The sequence below is a fragment of the Suncus etruscus genome, chromosome 11, assembly GCF_024139225.1.
Source record: "Suncus etruscus isolate mSunEtr1 chromosome 11, mSunEtr1.pri.cur, whole genome shotgun sequence".
Taxonomy (NCBI): Eukaryota; Metazoa; Chordata; class Mammalia; order Eulipotyphla; family Soricidae; genus Suncus; species Suncus etruscus.
The window spans coordinates 82,847,587-82,863,307 of NC_064858.1; the positions used below are offsets into that span (position 1 = coordinate 82,847,587).

At 37.4% G+C, this 15,721-nt stretch overlaps 1 protein-coding gene across 1 annotated transcript; it reads right to left on the reverse strand.

Moving 5' to 3' along the window:
- Nucleotides 1-12,451: 12,451 nt before the first annotated feature.
- On the reverse strand, nt 12,452-13,387 carry LOC126023005 (olfactory receptor 6C2-like). Its single transcript, XM_049784047.1, has one exon. It carries the CDS (start codon nt 13,385-13,387, stop codon nt 12,452-12,454), a length of 936 nt encoding a protein of 311 aa, XP_049640004.1.
- Nucleotides 13,388-15,721: the final 2,334 nt, after the last annotated feature.

Below are 15,721 nucleotides of genomic sequence, written 5' to 3' on the forward strand. Positions count from 1 at the left end.
ATTGAAAATAAAGGCATCTTCAAGAAAGAAACAGCACTCTCTAAATAGTTTGATGCGGAGATTACCAAAAGTTTCTCTATTAAGCTGAGAAGCTTCTGCACCTCAAAGGTAATAATGCCTAGTATACGAAAACCACCCACAGAATGGGAGAAGCTATTCACCCAATATCCATCAGATAAGGGACTAATATCTAAGATATACAAGGTACTGACCGAACATAACAAGAAAGAAACAACTAACCCCATCAAAAAATGAGGAGAAGAAAAGATCAGACTTCCTCCTGGACTTCAGGGACATGCCTGGGTGTTGACTCAGGCAGCCAGAAAGATAGGTTCTGGGGAGGACTCTAAAGGGGACCCTAGGCCTACAGCTACCCCCACCCAACACAAGTGGGGAGGAGATTATAAAGGAGGCTGGTGGATTTCTGTCTTCTGGTTCTATACCAAATTCTTTTCTGTTCTGGAGGCTAGCTTTCACCTGCATGGTGTGTGAAGAGACCGTAGGCCAAAGGCCTTTTCCCTAGCTTAGTGGGTACATGGAGGCCAGGGAGGCTCTCAGCCATCTCCCCTCTTCTTCCTCCAGGACTCCAGGGACATGCATGGGTGTTGGCCCAGGTAGACAGAAAGGTGGGTGCCTGGGAAGACTTGAAAGGGGACCCAAGGCCTATCCTCACCCTACCCAGCACAACAGTGTTGTGCCGGGGCAGTCACTGGCAACTTTTTTCTCACAGGTCTTTATTTTCAAAACTGCTTGGGGGCATATAAATCAATAGGATTTCCTATGATTAATGTATGATTTACATATGCAGAATGTCCATCTTGTATTCTGCCCTTTCCCACTGCCCTACAAGCTCCTGTCTAGTCCTTCACTCCTTCATTCCTAGCCATTATTACCCCACATTTAACCCTTTTTACCTTCAGTTCTTGACTCCTAAAGAAGCAGATCATTATCCCCACACAAAGCCAGCTGCTAAACCGCACCCTAAGTGATAAGATAGACTCAGCCCGGGAAGTTCCCAATACAGATACTCTTCACTTAACGACCAAGTTCCATTTCAAAGACTTGGTCCTTAAGCGAATTGGTCGTTAAGTGAGGAACTGTATGTATTGTATACAGTAGTACAGTATATGCAGAGTACTTGACAATACATTATTCTGAATAAGTAAATAATGAGAAATATCAAACTGAAATTTTCCATTTGTTTTAATTTGCATAGGTTGTGTAATTTACACACAGTACTGCAATGTATTACAGAACATAAAGTTACTAAAGTAGGTACATTAAAGCACCAAAACCACAGTACTATACTGTAGAGTATACAAGATGAAAAAAGGATATTTAAAATAAAATAAAATAACAGTGAAGAGATGGTTGTAAGTATGAACAGTCGTTAAACAGGTAGATTGTGAAGCGAGGAGTATCTGTACACGATTGCTTTCAATCTACTCTCAGAGGCCTCCTTTCCTTCTTCTTCCTTCATTGTGGACCTTTGCTTGCTAAGAGACTCAGTGTCTGAGAAGTCACGGCTCAAGGATATTTTTCTGATTTGAAACGATTGCCAGCAGGTTATCAGACTGCACAGGCCAAATCACAGACCAAAGTGATACGTGGGATTTAACACACCCCAACCACTTCAAAAGACATAAAAAAGACACTAATATATCTTTTGAATATCTTATATGTATTCCCTTAACAGCTATAACTCTTACTGAATATTCTCTTATACAGTGATGATTTTTCCTCACTGTTTTGTCTATTCTTCTCTTTGTGATCTGTTCAATAAGGAATTCTGGTAGCAGAGCCCCTTAGTTTAGAGCTTATGTTAGAACCAAGTTACAGGGATTGTTGGACTTGTTCCAGCATTTCCCATATGCACCAATAATGCCATGAGGCATTCTTTCTCTTTTGCATAGACACATTAAAATGCAAAAATACTATACAAACAAATAAGTTCTTATCTAATAGAGATAGGAACACACAAATCTTGTAAAGCAGTGGGTTCTTACACCCTGAATATTCTCATAATGACTTGGCTCAAGCCTCAGAAATATGTGCATTGTCCATTTACCCCTGAACCAGGGATGCCATCTATAAAACAACAACAGTTGTCTATACCATCACCTGGGAGCAATCCTGTACCAGGGAAGACCCTACCGCTGGCCAGACATCGATCTACTCCAAAGAGAATTCCCTTAATACCCAGAAGACTTAGCAACAACAACAACAACAACCTGCTTTCAGGGCAGGGCTCTCAGCATTGCCCTTATTGTAAGGTGTAACTAGAGGATGCTCCACATCATCCTGACATCGATGTAGTATATGCACAAATTCCAGGTTCTTCAACTACAGAAAACAACTACAGACACCAACAACAGTGACTGTGTGGGGAGAAAATGTTTATTGGCACTACAGACAATGACATTGGTTGGGCAACCTAGTATGCCTGGAGTCTAAAATTGGTCTTATGCCAGAAAACCTCAGGCGTAAGGTGTTCTTGTATTTAGACCAAGGCTTTTCTTTTCCATGTTCCCAATATTTTGCTGTGCCTATGCAAACAACAATTGCCACTATAATGCTGTTTTTACTGTACTTCTTTAACTATTATCCTTACAAAGAAAGAGAGGCTGGAGAGATAGCATGGAGGAACAGCATTTTCCTTGCATGCAGAAGGACAGTGGTTCGAATTCTGGCATCCCATATAGTCCACCGAGCCTGTCAGGAGAAATTTCTGAGTGTAGAGCCAGAAAAAACCAATCTTTGAGTGCTGCTGGTGTGACCTAAAAAAAAGGAGAAAAGAAGAAAAGCTTGTTAAACTTTCTGCTTGTCATTTAATGTGTTAACTGGTGATTCAATGATTTTCAGAAATGTACTTGCTACTGAACCTTTTCTTTTTTGTCTAGTTAGTTTTTCTATTTTTTAATAGCTTTGCCTTTGTTCTTCCTGAAACAAATGTATTATGATCAATTGTGTGAACTATGTAATATATTTCCTTTAAATAAATTTTTAAGAAAAAAATTTAATGGACAATTTCTCAAAGAAGAAATACAAATCATCAAAAGACACATGAAAAAATACTCCAGATCACTAATCATCAGGGAGATGCAAATCAAAACAGCAATTAGGTACCATCTCACACCACAGTGACTGGCACACATCACGAAGAACAAGAACAATCAGTGCTGGTGGTAATGTGGAGGGAAAGGAACTCCCATTCACTGCAGGTGGAAATGTCATCTAGTCCAACCTTTATGGAGAACAATATGGAGATTCTTCAAAAACTGGAAATTGAGCTCCCACTTGATCTATCTATACCACTCCTAGGGATATACCCTAAGAACACAAAAATCCCTTCATCACACCTATATTCTTTGCAGCACTGTTCACAGTAGTCAGACTCCAAAATGCCCTTCAACAGATAAATGGCTAAAGAAACTGTGGTACATATACACAATGGAATATTATACAGCTGTCAGGAGATGAAGTCATGAAATTTTTCTATACATGGATGTACATGGAATTAATATGCTGAGTGAAATTAGTCAGAGGGAGAGAGAAACACACAGAATAGTCTCAGTCATATATGGGTTTTAAGAAAAATTAAAGGCATTGAAATAATTCCCAGAGTTGAGAGCCAGCAGGACTGGGTCAATATAGGAAGCTCACCACAGAGAGTGATATGTGCGGTTAGAGAAATAACTACACTGAGAACTATCATAATAATGCCAGTGAGTGAGGGTTGTAGAGGACCTGTCTCAAATGCAGGCGGGGGGTGGGTGAGGAAAGAGATGAGGGCATTGGTGATGGGAAGGTTTCACAGGTGAAGGGGGGTGTTCTTGTTATGACTAAAACGAACTACAATTATGTTTTTTTATCATTATGTTTAAATAAAGAAATTATTTAATAAAAATAAATAAAAAACCTGAGAAATAAATAGCTCATTACTGAACAAACATTTTCATTACTGAAAAACTTGTGGGACACAGCAAAAATAGTTCTTAACAGAAAGTTCATACTTGGCAAGCATTTTTCAAGAAGGAAGAAACATAATAACTTGATAATACAACTTAAAAACGAAAGATGTTCGTGCTTGCTTTGGCAGGACATGTTAATCTCTACAGGCTGAACCTAGAAGATATGGAACACTTGGTGGAACACTTGAAAGGATCTATCACGGTCAAAAAATTGAAATGATAATCAAAAATCTTCTCACTCCCCCCACCCCCCAAAAAAGCCCAGGCACAGATTGATTCACTAGTAAGTTCTTTTAAATTTGCAAAGACCTACTCTCAGTCCTTTTTTAGGCTCTTTTGGGAAACTGAAGGAACAGAAATAACTCAGTTTCTATAAAGCAATCATTACCCTGATATGAAACACAGACAGAGAGAAGGCCAAATATTCCTGATGAACACAAATACAATAATTCTCATAAAATATTAACAAATAGAGTACCTGGCATTCTGTTCCCGATATGCATGCCTCTGCCACCATCACTCGCTTTAATCTGGACCCAGGCAATGTGGCCACTAATACTGTGGCCTCCCTTTTAAGCCTTGCAGAAGCAGCCACTGGAACAGCAGCCCTTAGAACCCAGTACTCAGCCATCACAACAATGAAACGACAAATTGACAAAGATTTGGCTGAAATTGACAACTCTGTCACATACCTGCAGACTTCCCTACTTTTCCTGGCAGAGGTGGTGTTGCAAAATCTACGAGGCCTGGGCAGACTGTTCCTGAAAGAGGGTGGCCTTTGTGCTGCTCTAAGCAAGGAATGCTGCATCTATACTGACCATACTCGACTGACTGAGGACTCTTTTAATAAATTGCAAGCAGGAATTTAACATAGAAAAAGAGAGTGGGAGACGGGATTGTCTTGGTATCAAAATCGGTTTAATTGGTCCCCCTGGTTTACTACCTTTTTATCTGCATTGGCAGGACAGTAATTATTTTTCTGATTATCATTACTTTGGGACCTGATTTCACATGGTTGCAATGCTTGCTAATGTAGTAAATGAGTTAGCAGAACAAACTGGAAACAGAGAGGCTGTAGCATATGTTATGTTAGTAGAAACCCATGACCTATATAGGCTGTTTGGTAGTCAATGACGGGTTAGATGCTGGGACATTAATGACGGGTTAGATGCTGGAACATTTTTAGGTGTCACTAGGACAAACTAAGACAGATACAAACCCCAAAAGCCCCCAGCCCCTCCTGCATAACTCACCCAGTTCTTAAAAAGTTAAAAGATGGAGATGTGAGGATAGAGGCTGGGAAATAAGATTTCTGCAAGCTGACTTTGAATATAAAAGTAAGTCTTTGTTTAGAGATTTGTGTCCCTCCTGTTATGAGTGCAGGAGAAAGTCATCTAAGTCAAACAACCTGTTTAGGCTAATAGTACCATAAGCATTGCAACCACTATCTTTACATACTTCCTGATTTAATGATGCCATGGGCATTACTATGCCATCCTTACATGCTTCCTGACTTAATGTTGTCATGGGCATTGTAACTGCAGTCTTTGCATACCATCCAAATTAATGATGCCATGTACCTTGTGACAGTTTTCTCTGCACACCATCTTGTTGCTGTAATGTCTAAACTGTATTACCCACATTCTGTTTCCCACTTAAAGTCTACCCTTAAAAGTCTTGTCTCTACCGTCAATAAATGAAGCCTGTTACTCTGACAATACTTCTCTTTGAGTGGTCTGTGGATCACAGTCTTCCCTCTCTTTCCTGAGTCTGGCTTCTAGGCCACAGGCTAGAAGAGACTCATAACCACCCTTGGACTGGCCTCGTCAGAGGGCCTGGCACCAGAACCTTATACTTATTAATATGTAAGAAATGTTTAAAAATCTGATCACACATATTCTAATTTTGTAGAATAAAATAATGCAAAAATTTCTATTTTTCTAAAGATGTGAATTATTATTGCAAATTTTGAACGTGAAAATATATAATTCAGCTGAGTAAATATATTTAATAAAAATTAAACAAATAAAATATAAACATACTATATTAGTTAAGCATATTTATGATAGTTCCATTATTTCCATAAGTCATATGAAGCTACTTAATCTGCTATTAAAAAACCGTGGTGATTAATATGCTATCACAATATCCAAGGACTGTTGAGATACATACTCACTATTTTCTTTTTGGTTTTGGGTCACACCCGACAGTGCACAGGGGTTACTCCTGGCTCTATGCTCAGAAATCGCTCCTGACAGGCTCGGGCGACCATATGGGAAGCCGGGATTTGAACCACATTCTTTCTGCATGCAAGGTAAACGCCCTACCTCCATGCTATCTCTCCAAGCCCATATACTCACTCTTAATATTCTGTTCAACTTTAAAGCTAGAAACCAATCTCCTGTAACTCAGTACCCAAATAGAAATTCTACTTTAAGAATCTGACAATTTGGGGCTGGAGAGATAGCATGGAGGTAAGGTGTTTGCCTTTCATGCAGAAGGACGGTGGTTCGAATCCCGGCACCCCATATGGTCCCCTGTGCCTGCCAGGGGTGTTTTCTGAGCATAGAGCCAGGAATAACCCCTGAGCCCTGCTGGGTGTGACACAAACTGCCCCCCCCCCAGAAAAAAGAATCTGACAAATTTGATTTCTTTTGTTTTGCTTTTGTTTTTTATTTTTGGGTCACACCCTGCAGCGCTCAGGGGTTACTCCTGTTTCCATGCTCAGAAATCTCCCCTGGCAAACTCGGGGGACCATATGGAATGCCGGGATTCAAACCACTGACCTTCTGCATGAAAGGCAAACACTCCAGCAAATTTGATTTCTAAGTGAATCAGTATCCTCTTACATCTAAAAGAGAAATGAAAAAGAACTTCCTAAAAGAAGAAATATAGGTCCCCAAAGGCACATGAAAAAATGAACCACACATTAATCATCAGAGAGAATCAAATCAAAACAATGATATATTATCTCACTCCACAGAGACTGGCACATATCACAAAGAACATATGTTCCTATATGGCCTACCAATGCCTCTCCTAGGAATATAGTTTTGGGGTCCCAATCACAATAAAGAATAATTATCTGCACACATAAATTTATTTCTCTCTTTATTCCATTTTTACCCTTTTAGGCACTGTGATTTGAAGTAGTGTTAATGAAGGATTAAATAGCACGCATATCACTTTATCCCCAGTTAGCACCTGATTTTGTCCGTTAGTGATCAGTTATAACTGCCATTGTCAAAGTGGTCCTCTACCTGAACTGCACTGGTCCACTTTTTGTGACAAGCTTGCTACTATAAAAGGGCACTTCTGGCTCTCATTTCTATTGTTTAATATATTATTGCCATTGTAACTATTTTAATCCCACAAATGATTAAGATTATTCTATGTAATCCCACTCCCTCTGACCCATTTCACTCAACATAGTAATCTTCATATGATGAAGTTTAAGGAAATTTTATTACTTAATTTTTCCTAACAGCTGCACAGTTAATAATACTCCATTTTGTAGATTGACCACATATTTTTTAACCACTCATTTGTTCTTGGGCACTTGAGTTTTTTTTTTCTCTCAAGATTCTGGCTATTATAAATAACAGAAGGTTGTTTGGGTTCTTAGGGTTGATCCCTAGGAATGGGATTGCTGAATCATATATAAGCTAATTATCTAGTTGTTGTTGTTGGTTTTTTTTGAGTATCCATATTGTTTTCCAAAAAAGCTGGAAAAATCTGCATTCCCATAAACAACGAATTAAAGTATCTTTCTCCCTGCATCCATACCAGAACGGGTTGTTCTTGTTCTTTGGAACTTGAGCCAGCCTCTGTAGTGTGAGATGTTATCTCATTGTTTTGATTTGTATATCCTTAATTATTACTGTATATACTTAATTATTACTGATATGAAGCATTGTCTTTTGACAATTTTTACTTCTTCATTGAGAAAATGTCTGTTCATTATTTAATCCCAATATTGATGGCCTTAGATGATTTATTTTCTTGTTAAGTTCTTCAGTGATTTGAATAACTTAAATATTAACTCCTTATCTGATGTATTTGGGTGGATAATTTTAGAATAAAATAATAACAAGGCCCTTTGGATGGGCTTGGATTGGTGGTGCATGGTGATGGAGGCCTTTCTCCTCCAGCCCAGGACCACGTGTATCTGCAACCCCCTCCAGCCAGTGGATCAGCAGCTTAAGGTAAAGGCAAGGAAATCATCCACAGACAGGTTCCAGAAAATATCAGCTTTATTCATGCCCTAAGGTTATATAGGAGGGATGGGGGATGGGACAACAATATCCCAGTCCCTGGATATAAATGAAGGGTAGTAAGCTTTTAAATTTTTGACTCCTCCTTTAGCCAAAGGCGGGTAATATTCCCATAGCAAAACAGTTTAAAATGAAAATTGACATCAGCCTTTTCCAAAAACATTACTTTTCTGCAAAATACACCTATAACTTAAAATTTTCTTAATGCTTATTTACCCAAGCACTATCCTGGAACTTTCTTGTTCTTATATCCCTTAATGCTATATAACCTTTTTTCCTGGAACTTTCATGTTCCTATTAACCTTACCCTAAACATATAAGTATGGGAACATCTATACAGAACATACATTATGAAAACAGGCTAATACATCACAATACACAGTAAAACATTATGCAATTGAGATTATTAACTATGGAAAACTATAAAACACATTTAAATAGGCAAGAAAATGACATTAAGAGATACACCTGAAGCAAAGTTAGATGCAGGCAGTTTGAAATCAGATTTTTCAGTTGGGCTTTACTGTTATCCCCACCTTTTTTAAATGTTTTTAACTTTATTTCACCACCAAATTGTCCATATGTGAATACACTGTGGACTTTTATCTCATCACCAACACCAATTGTCCAGACTCTGGACCTCTTTCAGGACACTCTCACCACATGGCTTCACTTTCATGGAGTCCTAGCACCCGCAGCTGGTTCCAGGGCTAGTCTCCTGATCTGGAGGGTGGGTCCCAGTAGGAGCCACATGTGCTTGTCGCCTCTAGTCTGATCAGGAGCTTTCTGCTGCTTTTTTGCCCCTCAGGGCTTCAGGACCGCAGCAAAAGTGGCCTGCGCCAGGGGAGAGCAATCCTGCTAAGAGTGATGCTGGTTACCACTGTAATTGCTGTCACTGCAAGCTTCTTGGCCACAGCTTCTTCGCAAGGCACATCTGGATGTCCATTGTTCAAAGTTGTCCAAGCTGAGCATCCGTAATTTCCAAAGTTCAAATCCAAATTTAAGCTGGAGGTCACATTCATGAAATCAGTCCATTTAGATAAACTTTTTTTTCCTGGTCCATTTCCAATCAAGGCCTTCCATCAGTCTCTTAGGAGGATGAGGTCTTTGGAAAAAGGATTTTTTGCAACAATCTCTCAGTCCTGAGCCTCGGATGGGGTGATCCAAGTTTTCATTTCTCCTTTATCACTGGCCCTTCTGCCCCTAGAAGGGGTCTCGGCCATATTTGAAAATGGTTCTACCTGGTGGCCCAAAGTTTTGAGCTCACTACAGCTGTAAAAAGTCAAACGCAAACTCAACATCAGGAATAAAAATGTCATCATGATTGCTGTCCTCTTGGTTCCAGAGTTCAGATCCATGTTCAGGGCACCATTTGTAGAATAAAATAATAAAAAGGCCCTTTGGATGGGCTTGGATTGGTGGTGCATGGTAATGGAAGCCTTTCTCCTCCAGCCCAGGACCACATGTATCTGCAAACCCCTCCAGCTGGCGGGTCAGCAGCTTCAGGTAGAGGCGAGGAAATCATCCACAGACAGATTCCAGAAAATATCAGCTTTATTTATGCCCTAGCCAACATGTGTGGCTTCTCATAACTTTTTATGCTGGAACCCTACTCAGCCCTACATTCCAACTTGTCTTTCAGCTACCTCTTCTCCTGCCTCCTTCTCCATTCTCCATCCATGCAAATCCCCTTTGCCCCTCAGGCCAAACCTTTTTCTTACCTACTAAAGACCCTGCCCAGAAATGGGCAGGTCTTTCTTGGAGGTAAGATTATACAGGAGGAATGAGGGGTAGGGTAACAGATAGTTTCTCCCATTTCTTCGGTAGTCTTTGTATTCTAATCATTGTCTCCTTTGAGGTGCAGAAGCTTCTAAGTTTATGTAGTCCTCTGTAAAAAATAAACTCAGACTTCAACTTAATACCATGCACAAAGGTCAATTCAAAATGTATTAAAGACCTCAATAGAAGACCTGAAAGCATAAGGTACATAGAGGAAAAAATAGGCATACTACTCCATGACATTCTTCAATGTTCAAAGCATCTTCAAGGATAAAAAAAAACCACTGACCAATCAAATTTTTTATTTTATTTCATTTTGTGTGAGTCACATCTGGCAGTGATCAAGACTTATTTCTGCGTCAGTAACTCGAGTGGTTTGACCTTTGGTACCCATTTGATAAGGAGTGATTCCTGAGCATGATGTTAGGAGTAAGATCTGGGCATCACCAGTTTTTTCCCACAAAACAAAACAAAAACAAATGAACAGAGATAGGAGATGAGTGACCAGAAAACTATCTGAAAGGCCTGGAACAAATATCAAGAAACCATAAAAAGCCTGAGGATATCATTAGCCATGACCCCCTTGCTCTTCTGAGCACATCTTATGGACACAAAATATTTAACTTAAGTTAAAAACAAAAGCTGTAAAAGAAAAAGTGAGATATTTCATCTTCAGTAGTATAAACATGTTTTAAAAGTGTTTTTTTTTTCCTTACGGAAATATTCACAGAAACTCCACATGTTAAAAGAAATTAGTCTGCAAGTAAGGTAATAAAACACTACTACAATGAACAATTTTGAAAAGTTATTAAAAACAAGAGGATATTTTTATATATTTTTGATAAATTATTCCTTTACTTGTGACCAGGTTTGTATAATATTTGAAGCAAAAAATTTTACTCAATAATCATATTCTATTTTTTCTTTTTATTTTATTAAGTTTCTATACTTTACAATGGCATTTATAGTTATTTCAAGCATACAATATTCCAGCACCAGTTCTAGCATGAAATAGTGCAATAGTGCTGAGTCCATCTTACATTAAACTTCTACAGCAATTGACACCTAAAATTATTTTAGATTTTAGTTATAGATACATATAAAACTATATACTTATATCCATATACATGTAAATATATTTATATACATATAAATTTAAGTATAAAATAATTTTAGATATAATTTGGTTTTTGGGCCACACCTGGTGTCACTTGGGTCCTCTATGCACTCAGAAATCACTCCAGGCAAGGAGAATCATGTGGGATGTCTGGGATCGAACTGAGGTCCGTCCGGCATCAGGTGTGTGCAAGGCAAATGCCCTTCTACTGTGCTATCTCTTTGTCCCTGAGATTTTAGTTATATATTTAAAATGCATTTTATTTATATATATTAAAAATTAGATTATAGAGCCAAAGTGATGGTGCCATGGTACCATAGAACCCAGGACAGACAGCGGTTCGATCCCCTGGCATCCCATATGGTCCCCCAAGCTAACAGCGATTTCTGAGTGCATAGCCAAGAGTAACCCCTGAACTTCAATGAGTGTGGCCCAAAAAATAAAATAAATAGTTTCATATTTAAGAAAACATTGGACAATAGACAAGGAAGATGGTACAGAGGGTCTGGTGCATGCCTTGCATGTGACATACCTATGTACAATCATGGGACCTTACATGGTAACTTGAGTTCTTTAGGAATGATCTCTAAATGCAAAGATAATAGTAAACTTGAGTACTGATAAGTGTTAAAATTCAAATTTTTTTAAATGGACAAAATGGTCAGGAGTATATGTTGCTTATGAGTATACATATGAGTACGAATTATATATTCTGTGACAGTTGTGTGTGTTATATTTGGGGTCACTCCTGGAAGTGTTCAAAGCTTACTCCCAGTGGACTGGAGTGACCATATGGGACATTGGGTATCAAGGCCATATTAATTGCATCCAATCCAAATGTCCCACCTACTGTACAATTGCTATAGCTTATAGTGTGTAAAATTTTCAATTTAATAATAGGCAGAATTCACACATATGTGAATATAAATATATAGATTATATATAGATTATATATAATATATAGCTTAGATAAATATATATACTTTTACACAAATATATAAATATTAGGTATAGAGATAATTACTTAGTTTTAGATATCAGTTGATCAGAGCTAGCACAAATGTTTGTTTGCAGATTAAGCAGATACAAAATATATGAATATGCATTTTTTTGTTTTTATTTGGGAAGGGTCACACCCTCAGTGCTCAGGAATTACTCCTCGCTCTATGCTCAGAAATCACTCCTGGCAGGCTCAGGGGACCAATGGGATGCAGGGATTCGAACCACCAACCTTCTGTACACAAGGCAAATGTCTTATCTCCATGCTATCTCTCCGGCCCCGAATATGCATTGTTTATTTAAAAATTCTCCTAATGCTTTGAGAACAGTAATTTTTTAACTAAGTCATTTATGGCTTGTTTTACTTGTTTGTTCCTCAGAGTATAAATAAATGGGTTTAACATGGGGGAGATGGAAGTAGTTAAAACTGTTACTCCTTTGTTAGTGGTCATTTCATCCTTTGCAGAAGGTTTGACATAGATGAAGATACAGCTTCCATAAGTGATGGAGACTACAATAATGTGAGAGGAACAAGTAGAAAATGCCTTTTTCTTTTGTTGCGCAGAGGGAAATCGAAGAATTGTTTTAATAATACTTGCATAGGACCAAATTACAAATATTAGAGTCACTATTAGGATAAATGCTGTAAAAAATACAACTATTTTATCCATGATCTCCGTATCAGAACATGAAATTTTCAGAAGAGGTTTAGCATCACAGATAAAGTGGTCAATGACATTAGAGTCACAGAATTCCAATCCAAGTCCCAAGGTAAGAGGTGGAAATATAAGCAACAGAGTAATGATCCAACAGCCAGAGATTAGTCTTTTGCAGACTATGTGATTCATGATAGTCGTGTAATGAAGGGGTTTGCAGATGGCTACATAACGGTCATAGGACATCGTTGCCAGAAGAAAGAATTCTACTATTCCAAATAAATATGTAAAAAATAGTTGACATGCACAAGCGTTATATGAAATGGTGCGGTCACCTGTTGCTATACTGTATAGAAACCTAGGAATACAGGCAGAAGTGAATGAGATTTCTAAGAAGGAGAAGTTTTGCAGAAAATAGTACATGGCAGTTTTAAGGTGAGAATCCACCAATGTGAGAATGAGTATAGTCAGGTTTCCAACAGCGCTCAACATATATGTGATAAGTAGAAGTACAAAAATAAGAACCTGCAGTTGTGGGTCATCTGTTAATCCCAGGAGAATGAATGTGGTTATTGCTGTGTGATTTCTCATTCCTGGCTTCTGACTTTGTGATTCGTATATAAAATAAATAGAATTGAGAAAAGTATGTTAGTATAATTTGGTTTTAGGATGATAGTATCTAATATTTTACTTGATTTAATTATTAATTTCAAACATTACATAATTTGAATAGCTTAATGTCCAAACTATTTAACGGGTTAATTTGATTTTAAAAACTTACTTTCAAATTTTTGAGTACAACTTTAATAAGGACAATAGGAACCTGATAAATAATTATTAGAAATGAACACCTTCACATATAAATGAAGATTTTATAAAACTAATGTAGAACTTCCTTTTGTTTTCATTTTCTAATAAGGTTTTTGGTTTTGAAATTTAACTTAATATATTCAATATTATCATTAAATTCTTAATTTATTATTTTTTATGTCTTTTGTGCCACATCTTGCAATACTTGGTATCACTTCTGATGATGGTTGCATAGTCATATAAGGTTACAAGGTCCAACCCAAGCAAAGCAAGCATGCTCTTACACTATCTATATAGCCTTATTATTGTCATTTTGGTATTAAAAGGAAAATTCTGATTTTTCATTCATATTAAGGAATAAAACGTTGTAATAAAATGAATTAGCCAAGATTACCACTATACAGATACTTACTGTTATGGATGAAAATAATTCTTCAGCGAATACTTAATCCTGATAGTTCCAACATATGAAAACTTCCCTTTCATAGAACTTTACATGTTTCTATTCCATGTGTTTGAGATAAATATACTACCAGAATTTCAAACATCTTTGCCTTAGAACTCACACTTTGCAGATTCTATTTTACTTTAAATCTAGGAAAGAATCTAAGGTAGCTAAATACTGAAACAATATTTTTATAAAGCTAACTAGGGTAAAATTTTAGAAAATTCAGATACACTCTGATATCTCTGGACAAATATAGAAATTTATACAGTGTAGTAATATATTTTATTTTTCAGCATCTTATGATTATGTAGTAGGGTCCTCTGTGAATAACTTAATGGTCCTTTGTGACCAAAATTCAGATCTAATTAAGGAAACTAACAGAAATAAATTTTAACTAAAACCCCAAAGATGTTATCTCCAATCATGTCTTTGGGGACACAAAATAATGTTCCCATACATAGCAAATGTTTAATAGTTGCATTATGAAAAGACAAAATTCTTCAAAATACAAACTCAGATAATAAGGTTTGAAGTTAATATATATTTGTTTTCAGTAATAAATGTATCATCAAAATTCTAAATATAAAATAGGTAAGATTTTCATAAAATCTGGAATATAATACAAAATTCTATAAAATATTGTTTACATTTTAAGAAAATGCAGGCATGAAAGTGATTGAAGAAATGTATTATTGAAAAGTATGTATTTGAAACTCAGTAATATTTAGTAAAATGCATTGTAATTGGTGAGCGTGGGGAGGTATAATTACACAGGAGTCAAAAGCAATACAGCAGATCAGTGCAAAGGGATTAAAATTCAATAATACTAAAGCCTTGCAATGTTAGAGATTTTGGGTCACTCCTCAGTATATGAGTATCTCTTCACATGTAGTGTCATTTCGCTAATATACTGCTGATATTATAGTTGATCAAATTTGTTGTTGTGCCAGATCTGGCAGTGTTTGAAAGATCATGTGGTGTTAGGAATTGAACACAGAGACACCACATGTGCTCCAATCCCTAGACCATATATGTATATGTATATATATATATTATATATATATATAATATATATATACATATATTTATATGCATACACACTTAAGAAGGAACATATATTGTAGCAATTCAGCCCCTGAAGAGGTTGACTGATGGTGGGATGGAGGATGAGGCCTTTTTCTTCCAGCTCGGAGCACGCGTCTGCCACCCTGTCTAGCCCACGGTTCTGAGGTGAAACGGCGGGTAAACAGCTCGCAGACAGTCAGGTTCGTGGAAATATTTGCTTTATTCGGAGGACAAAACTGAAGTCCAAAGAGCTTCAGTTCCAGCCAAAAAGCCTCGGCCTTCCACAGACCCTTGTTTTTGTACCCCAGAGTCAGGTACCACCCAATGGTGGGATCAGATACCAACCAATGGAAGCAGAATCAGGTACTACCCTAGGGTGGGGGCAGAATGCCAGGTCACACCCTAGGGTAGGGCACAATTACCAATCAGTTTAGGGTGAGTAACATAGTAATCCCCCAAAATATTTACATACACAACAATATATGTTTGATATAGTAGGAAAATATATGTTTGAGTTTGGTTCTATATGTATAGCTCTTGGACGCATTCATAGAAAACATTTATTAATGTTTGGTTGAGTCAGTAAGATTGAATTTTACACC